Source organism: Balaenoptera physalus (genome assembly GCF_965194825.1).
Source record: "Balaenoptera physalus genome assembly, chromosome: 1".
In the NCBI taxonomy this organism is placed as follows: Eukaryota; Metazoa; Chordata; class Mammalia; order Artiodactyla; family Balaenopteridae; genus Balaenoptera; species Balaenoptera physalus.
The window spans coordinates 40,676,943-40,696,116 of NC_138882.1; the positions used below are offsets into that span (position 1 = coordinate 40,676,943).

Genomic DNA, 19,174 nt, shown 5'->3' on the forward strand with positions numbered 1-19,174 from the left:
TGTCATTTAAAGCTTGTGTTTCCTTACTTATTTTCATTTTGGATGATCTGTCCATTGGTGAAAGTGGGGTGTTAAAATCCCCTACTATGATTGTGTTACTGTCGATTTCCCTTTTATGGCTGTTAGCATTTGCCTTATGTATGGAGGTGCTCCTATGTTGGGTGCATAAATATTTACAATTGTTATATCTTCTACTTGGATTGATCCCTTGATCATTATGTATTGTCCTTCTTTGTCTCTTGTAATACTCTTTATTTTAAAGTGTATTTTTTCTGATATGAGAAATGCTACTCCAGCTTTCTTTTGATTTTCTTTTTGCGTGGAATATCTTTCTCTATCCCCTCACTTTCAGTCTGTATGTGTCCCTAGGTCTGAAGTGGGTCTCTTGCAGACAGCATATATATGGGTCTTGTTTTTGTATCCATTCAGCCAGTCTGTGTCTTTTGGTTGGAGTGTTTAATCCATTTACATTTAAGGTGATTATAGATATGTATGTTCCTACTACCATTTTCTTAATTGTTTTGGCTTTTTTTTGTAGGTCTTTTGCTTGTCTTGTGTTTCCTGCCTAGAGAAGTTCCTTCAGCATTTGTTGTAAAGCTGGTTTGGTGGTGCTGAATTCTCTTAACTTTTGCTTGTCTGTAAAGATTTTAATTTCTCCATCAAATCTGAATGAGGTCCTTGCTAGGTAGCGTAATCTTGGTTCTAAGTTTTTCCCTTTCATCACTTGAAATATTTCCTGCCACTCCCTTCTGGCTTGCACAGTTTCTGCTGAACGATCAGCTGTTAACCTTATGGGAATTCCCTTGTATGTTATTTGTTGCTTTTCCCTTGCTACTTTTAATATTTTTTCTTTGTATTTAATTTTTGATAGTTTGGTTAATATGTCTCGGCGTGCTTCTCTTTGGGTTTATCCTTTATGGTACTCTCTGTGCTTGCTGGACTTGATTGACTATTTCCTTTCCCATCTTAGGGAAGTTTTCGACTATAATCTCTTCAAATATTTCCTCAGACCCTTTCTTTTTCTCTTCTTCTTCTGGGACCCCTATAATTCAAATGTTGGTGCATTTAATGTTGTTCCAGATGTCTCTGAGACTGTCCTCAATTCTTTTCATTCTTTTTTCTTTATTCTGCTCCCTGGCAGTTATTTCCACCATTTTATCCTCCAGCTCACTTATCCGTTTTTCTGTTTCAGTTATTCTGCTATTGATTCCTTCTAGAATATTTTTAATTTTGGATCATCTTTACTATCATTACCCTGAATTTTTTTTCAGGTAGGTTGCCTATTTCGTCTTCATTTATTTGGTCTTGTAGGTTTCTACCTTGCTCCATCGTCTGTAACATATTTTTTGTCGTTTCTCTTTTTTTTGATGGGTGGTGCTGTATTCCTGTCTTACTGGGTTTTTGGCCTGAGACGTCCAGCACTGGAGTTTGCAGGCAGTTGGATAGAGTCAGGTCTTGGTACTGAGATGAGGACCTCTGGGAGGCCTCACTCTGATTAATATTCCCTGGGGTCTGAGGTTCTCTGTTAGTCCAGCGGTTTGGATTTGGAGCTCCCACCACAGGAGCTCAGGCCCGACCTCCGGCCTGGGAACCAAGATCCCACAAGCTTCATGGTGTGGTTAAAAAAAAAAAAGAAAGAAAGAAAGAAAGAAAGAAAAAAAAAGGAGCAGTACAATATCAAAGAATAAAGAACAAAGTAAAATAAGAAAAATAAAAAATATATTAGGAAAAATAAACCTATAATTGAAACAGCTGGTTGCTGGGGGTTCCTCCTGTGCCCTTAGGTGTCTGTGGTCCCTCACCAGTGCCTAGTAGGTGCCCTAGTTGTCCTCACATTTTTTAAGAGATTTTATTCTGTAGAGTGGTTTTTGGTTCATAGCAAAATTGAGTGGAAGGTAGAGAAAGACAGACAGAGACACAGATGAGCACATTAAATTCTTGTGCTAGGAAAGAGGGTAGAATGTAGTGGAGGGGAACCCAAACTGAGTTCTGTACATCCTACTGCCTTGTTCTGGGGGCTCAACAGGCCTGCTGCTTTAGGGTATATCTCTGAGGGTCCAAATTCAGATGCTCTGTGACATAGACACGAGTGTGATCTTGAGAGAGAATCCTACAGGGGCACAGGACGTGAATTGTCCTCCTCCCTTTGGACTAGAGGACACAGGACAGATTAGGGCAGTTTGGAATAGGTTCTCCCCCTTCTCTGAGAGAAAGGTGAGTCTTGGTTATTAGGTTGTGTGTGTACATCAAGTGCTGTGCCTCTTCATCATCATAATTAAAACTTTTTTGTTAAATCTCAAGAGTAAACAACGTTAAAGGGGGGACAATCACATCTTGTTCTGCTCACCTACCACCCTTGAAATTCTGCAGGAAACATGCAGGGAGGAAAACGTGGGGCTTTGGTCTCAAACCCCGGGATAAAGAAAAAAATCCCCTGGTCTGCTGGGCTTCTCCAGAGAGAAAGCTTTATTTGCTGAAAGAGGCCAGTTGCTTCCTCTGCTCCATTCATCCAGGCCACAGCCCAGACTCAGCAGCCGACCTGGGCAGAGCTTAGGGTTGAATGGGGCAGCCCGTCTCTTGCCTACGTGGTCAGGACACACAGCTGCTCCCAGGCCCAGCTGAACTTGTCAGCTCCAGGAGAATCATGAGGGATCCCAAGAACAAGCCAAAGCAAGCAAGCCTGAAGGCCAAGCCTTCCTGTCCCACAGCCACATGGAGGGATGTCACCCCCAAGGACCACCCATCCTTTCACTGTTTGCAGACACTGAAACCACCACTCCTGGCACTGTGCCAAAAGTAGCAGCATGCCTGCAGGGGAGACAGACTGTTGTTAACCTGGGGACCACTGGTGGGGGTCCCAAGGGTCCTTAAGGGTACACATGTAAGGTGTGTGTGTTCTATTTTATAGGGACAAGGTCTAGAGTTTTCATCAAATTTTCAAAGCCAGGGGAAGTCCTTGCTCAGAAAAGGTTAAGAATCACTATGTTATGACTCATTTATTTTGTAACTGGAAGTTTGCACCTCTGAATTTCCCTCACCTATTAGAAAAAAAAAAAGAATTACTATGTTAGAGGCCAGTACTACTTAGAGCTGCCCTGCTGAGGGTCTCACAAAAAGTCCATTGAATAACATTAACTCAACAAATAGCTGAATTGTTCTCCACGCCTGGCTTGGTGCCAAGGGCTGGAAACGCAACAGTGAGCAAGACCAGATGCTGTCTGTGCGTCACTGAGGAGCATAGATATAAATAAAATAATCACACAAATGCGTGTCCAATCTCAAATCAAGCGTTGCTCTGAAGGAATGGAACCTGGTTCTACGACAGATAAAGCAGTGGATGAATGGTTTTTTGGTTTTGTATATTTTTTAAATTTTGGATGGGTAATATATCTATATTCAAAAATTCAAAAGGATTATAAGCAAAAAATCCACCCCCCCACACACTTACCTTTATCCCCTAGCCACTCCCTGGAAGCCTTGCATGTTTTACAGACTGATGAGTAGACCTCCTGCTGTTAGACCAGGGGGAGAAGAAAAAGCTTACCTGAGAATATGAAGCTTGCAATGAAATTTGAAGCATGAATATGAGTTAACTAAATGAAGAGGCCTGGAAGGGGATAAGGGAAGCACAGAGGCAACAGCTCGTGCAAAGGCCCTGTGGAAGAAGACAGCATGATGTATTAGAAGAACTAAAAGAAGGCCTGTGTGGTTGGAGTGCAGGAAGCAAGGGGAGGAGAGGTCCAGGATGCTACTAGGTGGGGAGGATGCATTCTTGTAGTCTGCTTAGCACCATGAGCTTTAACCTAAGAGCACTGGGAAGCCACTGAATGATGAGGAGAGATAATCTTCCATCATACTTGTATTTTGAAAATATCACCCTGGCTATAGTATGGAGAATGGATTGGAGGGAAAGCAGTTAATGGGCTTTTATTTAGCTCAGGTAAGAAATGGTGTGGCTTGGTGGTGGTGATGTATTTATATATTTTGCAAGGAATGTATTGGTATACAAAGTTCTTGCTTCTAAAAAATGTTAACAAAACGTTTGTTTCAATTTTCTCAACTGAGTGGAAGAAAAATCCATAACCAGAGTTTACTCAGAATGTAGTTAACACCTGGCTATATTTTGCCCAAGCATGTAGCCACACTGAAGGATAATTTAGCATCCTGTTGATGGACAATGGGCTGAAGTCTCACTGAATCCTGCTAGAAGTTATCTGGTCCAGCCTCCCGCTGAGCGCCCCAAAGCCACCTCCCCTCTGCAGGAGCCCTCTAGTGGCAGGAGGTTGTTACTATGGTTACAAAGTCATAACAGAAGGACCCTAGGGGTGATGTTCACTAATCAGGGAACAGATGATTCAAACACCTGATGGCTGTAGTTGCTGTGGTGTTTGCACACTGAATTTTCCTTCTCTTCTCCTGATCCCCCAGAATGGCTTGTTCTGAGGAGCAAGGAGGTGTCCCCTGTGGCTTCTTCCGCCAGAATTCTGGCAACTCCATGTCTTTGGACTTTGAGCCGGACGCAGAGTACCAGTTTGTGGAGCAGCTGGAAGAGCGCTACAGATGTGCCTTCTGCCGCTCAGTGCTTCACAACCCCCACCAGACGGGCTGTGGGCACCGCTTCTGCCAGCACTGCATCCTGTCCCTGAGGTGAGCGCTCAGGGCCTGCGCTCCCGCCAGAAGCGGACAGGGCTGTTCCTGGGATCTACGTGTCATCTGTGGCCACTCAACTGTAATCGTGGTCTCGGGAATTGCTGTGTTTGGCCATAGAACCACGAGTATGAGGACGGGCTCTCCCAGCGCCCTTCTCTGAGAGCCTGAGGAGTAATCTTCATTTTTTTCCGTCTTATCGATAGTCACCTTTCCTGAAAATTCAGACCACACCTGTTTTGCACACGAAGGCAAACCTCGTTGCACAGTCCATGTGAGGAAGGACCTGTATCTCATGGGGGTCTTTCCTGTAGGCGCCCTGACCTTTCCTTACCTTGAGGCAGAGGTGGTGTCGCATCTGGAAGGTTCCTTGCCGCCATGGATACTCTGTCGACTCCCCGGCAGCTGGGTTGTGCCATTTTGAGGTGGAGACCAGGAGAGACATGGAAGCAGGCTTTGGGGGTTTATACAGGGACGCCACAGAAGTTGTACCCTCCCAAGCTTGGAAAGGGGGTTATTACAGCACCGTCTCATTCATTCCTGGGTTCGTTCATTCAGCACCTGTGTGTTCCAGACACCTCGCTAAACCAAGCTCTAGTGCACAGAAGTGAAGAGCTGGAGGTCCAGTGTGACACAGGACCCTCTAGAATCTTCTGTTCTAGTGAAGGTGCAAGTTGGGGTACAGTGAGATAGCATAGGACTGCCGAGGGAACGTTGGCAGAGGACATTTGACTCTGTCTGTGGGACTCCCTCTTTGACTCACGTCCTGGAGGATGAATGGGAGTTTCTCAGGCAGACTGAGGAGGTGCTGAAGTTGGGGTACTGGGGGGCCCCTTCTGGGAGGAGGGAACAGCATGAATAAAGACAGGGCCTGGCCTGCTCAGGGGGAACTTCAAGGGGTCAGGCGTGGCTGAAGCGCTGGGGCTGCTCTTGGATGGTCTGTTGAGGTCAACCCTTAATTCTGGCTTCATTTTGATTTTTCTTTCCAGAGAATTAAATGCAGTCCCACTCTGCCCTGTAGATAAGGAGGTGATCAAATCTCAGGAGGTAAGATAATCATGCTTTGGGTTAGCAGTTCTCTGGGTGATGGAGCAGCCAGTGTCCTGGGTTGAACTGGACAGAGTAGTTGGAGCAGGAGAGTGGGAAGGGGAGCTGCTTTGGAGTCCATATTCCTCTACTGTGGGGTAAGGTGGGACACCCCTCCCACCCCTCTTTGAGAGAGGCTAGTTTGAGTCCTTACTGACCCCCCCAAGATTCTTCTCCCACTTCTTCTTTACCCTCTTCCTGTACTAGCTCCAGTTACCGTGAGTCACTTGCAGAAATGAAACACCCTGCTTCCTGGAATCACTTTCTCAACTGTTTAGTCTCTAAAACTTTCTTTTATTATTATTATGTCTAACAATAGCTTTATGGAGATACAATGCATTTGCCATAAAATTTGCCTTTAAAGTGTACATGTTTCTGGGGTGTGTGCCTAGGAGTGGAATGACTGGGTCTCATGGTAGCTCTATGTTTAACATTCTGAGGCACTGCCAGGCTAGTTTCCAAAGCAGCTGCACCATTTTACATTCTTACCAGCAAGGTATGAGAGTTCTAACTTCTTCACATCCTTACCAAAATACGTTGTGGTCCATCTTTTTGATTATAGTCTTCCTAGTTGGTATGAAGAGGTATGTCATGGTTTTGATTCTCTAATGATTAATGACGCTGAGCATTTTTTCATGTGCTTGGCCATTTGGATATCTTCTTTGTAGAGATTCCTATTCAAATCCTTTGCCGATTTTTTAAGTGAATTGTTTGTCTTTTTAGTCAAATGTTCATGCTCCTTCTCTCTGCTCTTATGATAACGTTTTCCAAATGCTTAGCTGTACTTGTGTCTGCCTCACCCACTAGGCCAGGGGTTGGCATACTACAACATGGGATTTGTTGGGATAAATCCAGCCTACCACCTGTTTCTGTATGGCCTGTGAGCTAAGAATGGTTTTTATATTTTTAAATCACTGAAAAAACTCAAAAGAAGGGTACACAGGAACTCTGTACTATTTTTACAACTTCTTGTGAGTCTTTATTTCAAAACAAAAATTTATTTTATGAATCAAAAGAAGGATAATGTTTTGTGACATGTGAAAATTATATGAAATTCACAATTCAGTGTCCATAAATAACGTTTTATTGGAACACAGGCATGCCTGTTCATTTAAGTATCATGTACAGTAGGGTTGAATAGTTGCAACAGAGAACATTGCAACGTGGTTGGCAAAGCTGAAAATATTTACTCTCTGACCCTTTACGGAGAAAGTTTGCCAACCCCTGGCTTGTGCTGAAAAGTAAGTCAGCACAGCTTCAGTGACACCACCTGATGACTAATGCAAACGTTCACCCTGGGACAGGAAGCTGAAAGCATCACCCTCATCCACAGCCCCACCTCTTGACCTTTGAGCATGGGGGGTCAAGTTCACCACGAGATTCTCCTAGCTTCAGCCTACTGCACTAAGCATTAAATTACCTGGCTTGTGTGTTTGGTGGCCTGTCAGATGTATCTGAGACAGCCTTTTCTTTTATGGTGGTGAATCTGGTATTTCCATTCCAACCACTGACTGGAAGTTTCCACCCAACGTTTGAGATGTACTTGAAGACCAAATTAATAATAGCTTCCTTCACGTTGCTCTAAAGCTTTGGAGTGTGTGAGACCTACTATGTTTATCTTTTAGGTGTTTAAAGACAATTGCTGCAAAAGAGAAGTCCTCAATTTATATGTATTTTGCAAAAATGCTCCTGGATGTAATGCCAAGATTATTCTGGGAAGATACCAGGTTGGTATTACTGGTGAACAATATTTGCCTTTGCTATTTTTCCAGTGACATGTACTGAACATTTTTATGTGACAGTTACTGGGCTAAGCATGGTATGGAGATTATTGGGTTGCCCTCAGAGAATTCTTGTCTAGCGGTACACTTGGCTACAGTGCAGCACACCGAGGGCTAAGGTGTGAAATTAATCTCACGTGAAGAGATTCATTTTGTATGGAACACATGGAGGACATACCATGTGTGCTAGACCTTAACTTGTGGGTTAGGGCTATTGATCCAAAAGAGAAGATGTGAGACATGCTGGGCAAAAGAAATGGTCAAGCAAGGACACGTCATTTTTGGAAAACTGTGAAGGATTTGGGATTCCTAGGATGGGAGCCAGGGCATGACTGCAGAAAGACACAATTGTAAGGGTCCCTGCCTGGAAGCATTTGCAGGTGCTGGGGTGGGTGTTTCCTAGCTGCTGTGGGCCCTGCTGTCTTAGAGGTTGTGAGCTAAGGCAGATGACACAGACCAGAACAGAGCTAGAATGTAGTGTAAAGGTGAAGCATTGGTATGAGATGCAAACAAACGAGGTGTAGGGGAGGTGAAGGGTCGTCGAGTTCCTTTCAGCTGAAGCTGTCCTACCTTGCTCTTGCATCCAGCGGTGGAAGGTTGTTAAATAGGAAGCAGGAAACGTGGCTCTGCCACAGCAAGCCCATGTCAGGTTCAATCACACTATGAATGAATACGAGGAAGGCATCTCTAGCTTCCAGGGAATTGCTAGGAGGATGCTACAAGTTTCCCTTCCCAGCCACACGTTTTGGAATGTATTTCAGGTGATTCAATCTTTTCCCCATCATGCCTCTAAACCCCTAGGCACTGAGCTCATAAATGTGTAAATGATTTCCTTGTTAACCCAAGAATTTCTTTGGAAGTTCACAGAAGGTTTTTGTGTTTTCCTAAGACAGTCCCTCGCCACTTGTTTTGATAGTCAGGTCCTAGAGCAAGCAGGGCCTCTTTACCAACTTTGTTGTCACTAAGCCTGTACAGGAAATGAGGCTCATTGATCAGCTCTAGTGACCTGATCCTCAGCTTCTGCAGAAGAGTGGCTGGTTTATTTTCACCTGCTTCTTTTGTATTTCCTCTCATTCCCTGTTCTCCTTCACCTTGCGAGTAAGGTGTAGGATCTCACAGGTAGCAGAGTCTTGATGAATGTTGACGGTTTTGGTGAGAGCTCAGGGGTAGCATCCATGGATTTTGGAGAAGATGTAGATGTCAGTTGTCACTGTCTCTCATTACTAGAGGCAAAGGAGAATAGCTATAATATTTATTTACCTCCTATAGAAAAACTGTGTGCTCTCTTAAGGGGTCAGCAAACTGTTTCTGTCAGGAGCCAGATAGTAAATACTTTAAGCTTTGCTGGCCGTACAGTGTCTGTCGCAGCTACCTGACTCTCCCATCTCAGAGGGAAAGCAGTCATAGCCAATATGTGAGACATAGGTTTGGCTGTTCTCCGTAAAACTTCATTTACAGAAACAGGTAGCAGGCCAGATTTGGCCCAAGGGCCGTAGCTTGCCAACCCCGTTTTAAAGGATCTTGTGGTGGGGAACAAACTCTTTAGGATTTTGATACCTTGTCAGCACCACAGTAACTTGCAGTGTTATCCACAGGTTTTGTTAAGACATGCCTGCTTTTAAAAATCTGTAACATGAAGGACACTGTCGAGTCATCATTCTCTAATATTCTGGTCAAGAACATTTCCTGACTTGACAAGGCTGACCCATCCCAGCTTCTCCTGGGCCTGTGACCCTGTATTCCTCTATCCTTTTCTTTATGGCTTCTGGAACAGTTTCCTCTCCCTCCCTTTCTTTCCTTTAGTCCTTCCCCTTCCTTCACTTACTTAGGAGGTAGCCTTCTCTTCTTCCTTCTTTGCCCTCTGTTCCGGCTTTTACCATCTGCTGTGCAGAGATTAGTACTTGGTGCTGGAGGTGGGGATGGAGGATGCACAAAAGAAATGTCCTTGAGGAGCTGGTAAATTAATTGGCAAGCCTAAGGAAAATATTCAAGAGCGAACCTGAGAATATGAGCAGGTTAATAGGTAATCAAAGATAAACCCGGCATGCTTTCTTCGTCACGCATCTTCCCCTGTCCTCCAAACAAGGCTGGCTGTCACAGCCTCCGTGCAAGCAGCCTTCTCCATGCCCTGTGCTCAGCAGAGGCAGCGGGTGGCCTCCGCAGAGAGCCTGTGACAGAGGCTGTGCCCCCTGCCCCCAACCCTCGCAGTCCTTTCTCCTGCTGCCCCAGGGTCCTCCCTCCCTCCCTCACTAGGCCTTGCAGCAGGCTCCCCCTGCCACTGCCCTGCTCAGTGGGTCCCCACTGTCTTGTTGTTATCTGTCACAGGACCACCTTCAGCACTGCTTATTCCAAGCTGTGCAGTGCTCTAATGAGAATTGTCGGGAGCCAGTCCTTCGCAAAGATCTGAAAGAGCATTTGAGCGCAGACTGTCCGTTTCGAGAGGAAAAATGCCTTTATTGCAAAAAGGATGTGGTAGTCATCAATCTACAGGTAAAAAAAAAAAAAAAGAATCATCTTTATGGGACTAAATTCTGCCTGAGTGGTCACAGTGAATCAGATGGGATACCAGAAGCACTTTTCTGGATTTATTTTTATGCAGAAAGAGGTCTAAAGAATAACTTTATCTGAGGGTTCTATAAAAAGCTAAAAACCTTCTTGGTAGGACTCTATTCATGTATCATTGGCAAAAACGTTGTTTGAGCACCTGCTGAGTGTGAGTGGTCCAGGAGTGACGCTAGGCGCTGGGTCCCAAGGAGGTGACCACACTGTCTGTCCTCAGGATGCTCTGACCTAATTGGAGAGGCAGGATGCCGGCATAAGACGAGAGCATGGGGTACCCTTTACATGTGCCAAAGGAGCCAAGCCGGTGACTCCCATAGTCTGTCCTCTGTCAGTCCCATGTCCTCTGACCTTCTTTAAAAGAATTGGAAAATTGAACTGAATTCATTTAAACCAAGAAAGCAGCCATCTAGAACCCTTTTTGGAACTAATCCATACCTTCCTACAGAGGGTAAGCCACATAGCATAGATACCCAAAGGGACATATGTATACACACTCTGAGGCCATACAGGGAGCCTTTGGAAGCAAGGCTGGTTTTACTTCAGCACACTTTTTCTGTTTCAGAATCATGAGGAGAACTTGTGTCCTGAGTACCCAGTATCTTGTCCCAACAAGTGTTTGCAGATTATTCCAAGAACTGAGGTAACTGTAAATAATTCTCTTAGTAGATTTTATGTAAGATAAAGTTTCAGTAATCATTGTGGTGTGTGTTTGATAAAATCCCATAAGCAGGGGCCCAAGGCTTAAATTATCCTCATGATAACCATGGTTCTGTCTTCCCTCACCTTCTCCCTGAGAATTCTTCTCTGTTTTCATCTTAGCTCTCCTTCCCCCAGGCTTCAGCATGGTGTTTCCTCCCTTCTTCCCAAGCCACCCTTGGCTCCCTGCTTGCTGCAGTTATACCAGGTAGCTGGAGAGTCGGGGATGCATTTCTCTAGCATGAGGCTGTCTGTTTTGTAGGTGGATGAACACCTTGCTGTGTGTCCTGAAGCTGAACAAGACTGTCCTTTCAAGCACTATGGCTGTACTGTAAAGGTATGGAATAATTGTTTCTGTCTACCTTCTACTGTATAATTCATTTGCTGAGTTCATTTTATTCTTGATTCCATTCAAGATGCAGAAGAACATTCACTTCTGAGAAACTTTAAGACTGGCAGTTGTAACTAGTGGTTACCAGTAGGGTGAGGCAAGATGGTGGTAGGGAATTAACAGGTACAAACTACTATGTATAAAATAAATAAGCTACAAGTATATATAATACAGCACAGGGAATATAGCCAATATTTTATAATAACTATAAACGGAATAGAAAAAAAAGAAAGACTGGCAAGTGTATTAGTCAGGGTTCTCCAGAGAAACAGAACAAATAATTTATATATACATAAAATTTATAATACCTAATACCAACATTTTTGAGGTTTGGTTATATCTGTGAAAATAAAATGTGACCCTCACATTGACCTTGCAATCCTACTGCTAGAAATTTATTTCACAGATATCCTTTCATAAGTATGCAATGATTACACACATATACAAACACACATGCACACAAAGATATTTACAATACTCCCCCCTTGTCCATGGGGGTAGATTCCAAGATCCTCCACGGATGCCTGAAACCATGGTTAGTACCAAACCCTATATATACTATGTTTTTCTTTCCTATACATACATACCTATGATAAAGTTCAATTTACAAATTAGGCACAGTAAGAGCATGTCTGAATTGCCAGCATCATTTGGGGCCGTTATTGAGTAAATAAGGGTTACTTGACGACAGCACTGCGATACTGCAACAGTTTATCTGATAACCAAGATGGCTAAGTGACTAATGGGTGGGTAGTATGTATGGCCTGGATACCTGGACTATGGGATGACTCACCTCTGGGGCAGGACGGAGCAGGAAGGCACAAGATTTCACTACGCTACTCAGAACAGTTCACAATTTAAAGTATTAATTGTTTATTTCCGAAATTTTCTATTTAATATTTTTGGACCATGGTTGACTATGGGTAACTGAAACCACAGAAATTGAAATGGTGGCTAAATTGGGACTACTGTATTTAGCCAAAAAAAAAAAAAAAAAATCCAAAAACCCACAAAAAATGAAAAACAACCTATAAGTCCATCTCTGAAGTACTGAGTATATAATTATATATATATATATATTTTTTCATATTTTGGAATACTATGCATCTGATAAAAAGAATGAGGTATATATTTTAAAAATTACATACAGTATGATCTCACTGTGTATATATCTTCACTGACTCTGGTAGTGAGACTAGGGAATTGGGTGTGGAGACAGAGAGAAGGGGGCTTTTATTTTTATTCTACATCTTGCTATATTGTTTGAGATAAGCATATATTTCTCTTATTTTAAAAAACTCTTATGAGAAAGCTTTTTTAAAAAATCAGCTAAGAGTCCATAAATGTGTCACATAGCAAACCAGTGATTATCTTGGCTGCAGAAAGGATAGGGTTTACTTTCCTTGTGCACAAAATACAGAATTGCTTTCTAGCTCTAAAAGGAATCTCCTTTTTAAAAAAATTTTATTTAAAATATTTATTTATTTATTTATTTATTGACTGCTTTGGGTCTTCGTTTCTGCACGCAGGCTTTCTCTAGTTGCGGCGAGCGGGGGCTACTCTTCGTTGCATTGCGCAGGCTCCTCATTGCGGTGGCTTCTCTTGTTACGGAGCACAGGCTCTAGGCGTGCGGGCTTCAGTAGTTGTGGCTCATGGGCCTAGTTGCTCCGCGGCATGTGGGATCTTCCTGGACCAGGGATCGAACCCATGTCCCCTGCATTGGCAGGCAGATTCTTAACCACTGCGCCACCAGGGAAGTCCCTAAAAGGAATCTTCTTTACAGTTAGGCCCAAACTTCCATTTGGATTGTATTCTAGGACTTACCTTAGTACTGGAGCTGGGGATGGCTGGGGGAGTTTTTCTCTGGAGGAGGGGCCAACCCTAAACTCAAGGGAAATTGATGATGAATGTTTGCTTAGAGTCTATGGGCCACCCATACCGTTTGCTTTTACTAGTAATGCAGGCAGTCTGCAATGGAATTTTTTTTTTTAATTTTATTTATTTATTTATGGCTGTGTTGGGTGCAATGGAATTTTAATGATAAGGGAAGAAGTTTGCATTTCTTCTTGCAAACATATAATTTGACTTTGAAGGCAACAAATTTGCATGGGCTGAAATTACAATTAGGTTGCATACCTTCTGCCCGATAGCAGGACAGTGATAGAAGGTGGTAGAGAAGTGTGCTTGGTAGGAGGGAGAACTAATGGAGGCTTAAAACTGATCTGGGAGATAACCCACCAAGGAGGTAAGCTTTATATGGGAATAGTTGAGAGGTGGTAATAACTACACTTAACCCTCAGTCATATACTCCCAGGGCAAGGAAGGAAATCAGTGCTGAGAATTTTGATAGTGGCCTGACTCTCTGTAAGTGTCTCATGGGTACTGTAGAATCCTAAAGCTGGAAAAGGGACCTGGGACGGGTCATTCTCCCTGCAACCCACTTTGAGACAAGTAAGCAAAGTTGTTAAAGTTCTGCTTTAGCAGAATATCCCACCACCACCCTCATTTTGGGAGCCTTTCAACAACCTGACTTATTTTTCTCTTCATATTAAAGGATAAACGAGGAAACCTGCAGGAGCATGAACATTCAGCCTTACGGGACCACATGCTTCTGGTTTTAGAAAAGAACTTCCAATTAGAAGAACAGGTAAATATTCAAGGGTTCAAGTATAAAGGGAGGCAACAGAATCGCTGGGATTTGTACTTGTTGGTATTTTTATATTCCCCTCTGTTTCAGTATAAGTCAACTGGAGGTAGATGTTTTTCTACTAAGTGGCCAGACAGACTCACAGGCTTGTAGCACATTAAACTGGAAAGTGCCTTTGAGATCTTTGGGTTCAGCCCCCTCAACCAACAGATGAAGTAACTAAGCTCAAAGAAATTTTGATGTGTTTGTGATATTAAGGGGGCAGAATTCAATCTCAAACCCATGTCCCTGATTCTCAGTCCAGTGCTCCCCGTGTTACACCACACTGCCTCTCTGCAGCCTATCCACACACCTTGTGGTTATTACCTGGCACCTAGTAGGAACCTAGTAGATATTTGGCATTTTTAAATGAAATCAGTATTACCTTGAAACAACATTTGACTATCTGTTCTAGGCACCGTGGGTTTTATATATTTTCTAATAAGTCTTAACTTATTAACTTTGCAACCTACTCATATGTGCATATTTATTTCACTGCAATCAATGCATATGTACATATTTATTTCACTCGGTTGTGATTATCAAGTGAAATTATGTGTGCAGATGCCAGCCGTAGTCCCTGGAATATTCATAGTGGACCTCAATAAATGCTGATTCTATTGAGTAATTATTCTAAAAGTTCATTATTTTATTAGGGCATCTCAGAGGATCAGACTTTTCAAGCCCAGGTAGGGAAGAAAACCATCCAGCTGCAGAGAGGGAGCTGAATTTTACGGCTGCAGATTATTTTATGGTGTCTGATTCCATATTAAAGCAGGTGTGTGAGTTTCAGGGTCAGATCGTGGAGAAAATTAGAAAGACTGATTAAACTGTAACTCTGGTGGAAGGCATGCTGCCTAGGAGCCATTCCCAAGTTCTTTCTGTCAGAGTTGCCTCATTCGTCTATCCACTGATCCAACAAACACGTGCCGTATGTCAGGTACAATGCTAGTTGCTAGGGACACTGAGTCAAGGAAGACACAGCACGTACCTTTGAAGAGCTCACAAAAATGTAAACAGATAAGATGCTGTGCCTTGTGGGACGTGCAATGGGGGTGCCCTGTGTTGGGGTACAGAGGCTGCAGCAGTTTGCTCTGTGGGAGTTGCAGAAGGCTTTTCAAGGTAACACATCCGAGCTACATCATCTTGAAAGAAGAGAAGGTCCGTCAGTTAAAATGTTGTGGAAAGAGGATATTCCAGAAGGGGAAAGTTTATGCCAAGGCAGAGAGGCATGAGAGAGGCTGATGGTCCAAGGAAATGGGGTTTGGGGGTAGAGAGACATCCAGGTGTGAGACAGGGAAAGGCTGAAGACTGGTGTGTTGGGTCCAGACTGCACTGGCCTTCCATGTAAGCTAAGAAGTTTCAAATACTTTACATTCAGTGATTTTTTTAATTTATTCATATTCTGCTCTATTTCAGAAAGGATTTAAGGGCCAAAGTTTGAACTAATGTTTGCCAGTAATAAGGATCTAAAAGACGTTTTTAAATAAGAAGATACTTGGCCAGCTAATTGTTTGGCTTTAAAAATAAGACAGCTGGTGGTAGCATGGAAGATGGATAGAAGGAGAGAAGAGAATGAGGACAGAGGGACCAGGCAGAAAGATGCTGCAGTAAACTAGACAGTGTGGCAATAGAGCCTGGCAATTGATGAGTGAGGGTCCTGGAGCCAGAAAGGCCTGGGTTCGAGACCTGGCTCTGCACATAGGAGTTCGGGCAAGCTACTTAACCTCTGTCTTCCACAATTTTCTCATTTGTAAAATGGGGTCGTAGTGAGGGTCAAATTATATAATGTGTGCTCTTAGCACAGTGCCTGGCTCACAATAAGCAGTTCAGTATTAGGGGAAGCGATACTGGAGGTGGTAGTGGGTGGTGGTGATGCCGAAGGTGAAGGCTTGACCGAGGCTGTGTCAGTGGGGATGGAGGGAGGGCATTGAGAGACTTCGGCAGGTTGGAGTCACATGCTGTAGTTAAGGCAGGGAACTTGGTAATGTTATTAACTGACATGGGCACTACACACAGGAGCGGGTTAGACATGAGGGGGGCGGGGCAAGAGGAGACACTGAGTTTGCTTTTGGTCAAGGATGTCTGGTGCACACGTGGGAGTCAGCTCTTGGGGTATAAGTAGAAGGTCTGGGGGCCAGAGATCAGATGGTTATTGCAGCCACTTGTGCATTCATTTATAAAACATGTGTCAAATGCCCTCTGTGTGCCAGGCGCTGTGCTGGGCTTTGGGGATCAGGAAATAAGTGATATGTAGCTTCAGCAATTTAGTGGAGAAAAACATGACCAAATTAACCAAAAAAAAAGCAATGAGTCATGAAGGTAAGTTATACTTCTAGAGTATGGTCAGAATGTCATGGAACTTAAGAGGTGGCCTAGGTAGGTCGTACTAGTGTGGAAGTATTTCTGGGAGGATATGCCCTTGAGTGAGGCTTAAAAATGGTCGCTTCTAGGTGAAGGAGGAAGTGACTGAGAGCAGGGCCTGAAATAGAAGGTGTATAGTGTGCGAATGGGCATAAGGCTGAAAAGGTGGCCAGGGGCAGATTGTGTAGGGCCCTGTATAGCCTGTAAAAGAAGGCCACTAGAGATGGTTAAATAGGAGGGGTGATCAGCCCAGATTTGTCACTTATTATTCTTCTGGTCACAGTATGGAGTATGATTTGGAGGAAAACAAGGCTAAAGACAGGGGGAGCATTCATTCATTCATTCATCTATTTAACAAATATTTATCAAGCACCTACTGGTGCCAGGCAGCAGCCCAGTTGTTGAGGTTCCAGTGGACTGTGGGACTCATGCCAGTCCAGCTCCCATAGAGCTTCTTTTCGGGTATGTGTTTGTTAGGGACAGTGTATGATCTGTTAGGAAGCTATTGTAGCAGCCCAGGTGAGAAATAACGCAGGCTGAAACAAGATGAGATGCAATGAGAAATGGAGGTAAGAGTTGTTTTGTTGTGTGTCAGGAGTTAAAGTTGGCAGGTGTTGCTGATTAAGTGGGTGTAGGGATAAGAGAAGAGTTGTCGAGGATCACGCGAAGGTTTTTGGTTATTTCCCTCAAATTGATTATAAATTCTGAGAGGTGGTGTGTTTTGCCTACCACTTGCTAGCGGTATGCTGGGCAGGTTACTTAAACGCTCTGCCTCTGTTTCCTTATCTGTAAAGTGAGACTGATAGTCATACCCAACTCATAGGGTTCTTTGAGAATTAAAAGAGCTAATGAATATAAGGGTTTGACAGACTCAGCAAACTGCAGCTATTACTATTGATACTGTGCATACAGCATCTAATGTGGTATGGCGGTCAGGACTCTGCGGTTGTTTAATAAGTGCATACTGAATGAAAGAGGAGAACCAGTTCAGCAAATTTAGTCAAGTGGTGTCACTAGCATTAGATGAGCCATCAAAGTGGGTTACATATAGAAAAGGCTGATGAGAAATCTATGCATCTTTCTTTTCTTTTTTATTTTGGAAGCACCTGCGAACATTTCTTAGAATTATATAGTAATCTACCTGTAAATATTTTCTATAAATATATGTGTGTATATTTTTCCTAGAAATACTTAACCTTCAATATTTTCCTAGAACTATATTTAAATTTTAACTTGTGTGCATGTAGTTCAATGACCTCATTCATATTCCTGTTATTAGATTTCTGACTTATATAAGAGCCTAGAACAAAAAGAAAGTAAAATCCAGCAGCTAGCAGAAACCGTAAAGAAATTCGAAAAGGAGTTCAAGCAGTTTGCGCAGTTGTTTGGCAAAAATGGAACTTTCCTTTCAAATATACAGGTGAGAAATGGCCTTTCTATTCATAATCAAGACTTAGCCTTCAACTAGCTGTGAGGGTTTTTCTTTTAATTTTTAAATGGAAATAATTTCAAATGTGCAAGAGTAAGATAGTGCAAAGAACACCTGTATAGTCTGCACCCAGATTCACTCATTGTCAGTATTTTGTCCCATTTGCTTCATTCATCCCCCCTCCTCCTCCTTGTCCCAAACTCCCCCACCCTGTCCCTGTCACCCCCCCGCCCCCTGTGGGTATTCTTTCTGAACCCTTAGAGAGTAAGTTGTCTATCTTATGGCCCTTTACCCCTACATACTTCAGTATGTGTTTCCTAAGAATAAAGGTCCTCTTTTACATAACCCAGTACATTTAGCAATGTTAGTACATGTTTACACTGGTACAGTACTTTTATATAATTTATGGCAATTAGTGTTGTAATCAGTGTTGGGTTGATATTAGTCACTTGATTGCAAATTCCTTGAGAGCATCTGTAGTCCTGCATTTTGTAGTCAACAAAGTGAAACTATTAATTCCCTTGGGAAGAAAATGCTTTAAACATCACTAAAATATAGCAAAAATTACTTTGTAAATCATGAATGTTAAATAACCATAAACAAATTCCTAAAGAATAATGACATTATTGTGATTATAAAATTTACAGTAGAAAATATTTCAAGATGTGATATGGGCAATCTTTTTGAAATCTGGATTATCCCAGAAAATGTAGGCCATATAATTTCCATATTTGTCAGCATACCATATGGATGTGTGTGTGTAGAAAAAAGGAAATCCATCATATGTTATTATTTCAATTCTGACCTTTTTCTAACACAAAAACCAGTCAAGAGTGAAGGCACTGAGGGTAAGAGTGGAGGAGAAATATAGTTATAGTTTTATTTAGTCCCTTCCATCTAAAGAGAGCAACCAAATGTTCAGGCTTTAGCTCAGGCACTTCTGTACCACCTGTAGTGCTCAGGCCAGAACAGGTGGGCCTTCTTCCAGCGCATTCTCTGCCTTCTAGCAGCGTAGGAGTGAATCAGAAGAATAGCATCTAAGAGAAGGAAGTGATAAGGCAAGGAGAGAACAGAAATATAAAGATAGGGTAGAGAACCAAGAGGAGAGACAGCAAGGGAGGAGTAAAACTCAGATGAAGAATAGTTCAAAGATTTGAAACAGAAGCAGAGACGCTGTGGAGGGGGAGGAAGGTATTAGGTGACTCATCTCTCTGAGATCCGCATTGAATTTTCTCTTCTGGACTGTGCATTTTTCATTTCATTAATTGATTAATTAATGGTGAAATGTTTGAGTTGAAAAATATAACCTTAACGAATTACTCAAATTTTTCTGACATGATGATCCACTTTGTACTGAAAGGTTCTTGCCAGTCACATTGACAAGTCCGCTTGGCTAGAAGTTCAGGTGCGTCAGTTATTACAAATGGCTAACCAGCAACAAAGTAAATTTGATCTGAGGCCTTTGGTGGAAGCGATTGATACAGTGAAACAGAAAATCACCCTGCTAGAAACCCATGATCAAAGATTAGGTA

General features: G+C 42.8%; 1 protein-coding gene across 10 annotated transcripts in view; it reads left to right on the plus strand.

Moving 5' to 3' along the window:
- The window catches only part of TRAF5 (TNF receptor associated factor 5), a 44,595-nt gene that overhangs the window by 22,308 nt on the left and 3,113 nt on the right, over positions 1–19,174 (plus strand). For 9 of the 10 annotated variants that reach the window (XM_082471626.1, XM_082471627.1, XM_082471624.1 and 6 more), the window contains 9 exons: positions 4,429–4,647; positions 5,637–5,694; positions 7,359–7,460; positions 9,840–10,004; positions 10,639–10,716; positions 11,035–11,109; positions 13,718–13,810; positions 17,493–17,633; positions 19,003–19,171. In XM_082471626.1, the coding sequence (XP_082327752.1) occupies positions 4,430–4,647; positions 5,637–5,694; positions 7,359–7,460; positions 9,840–10,004; positions 10,639–10,716; positions 11,035–11,109; positions 13,718–13,810; positions 17,493–17,633; positions 19,003–19,171 (1,099 nt within the window). In that variant the 5' untranslated portion in view covers position 4,429. The remainder of the gene's footprint in view (positions 1–4,428; positions 4,648–5,636; positions 5,695–7,358; positions 7,461–9,839; positions 10,005–10,638; positions 10,717–11,034; positions 11,110–13,717; positions 13,811–17,492; positions 17,634–19,002; positions 19,172–19,174) is intronic. The other variant, XM_082471625.1, reaches the window with a different exon arrangement.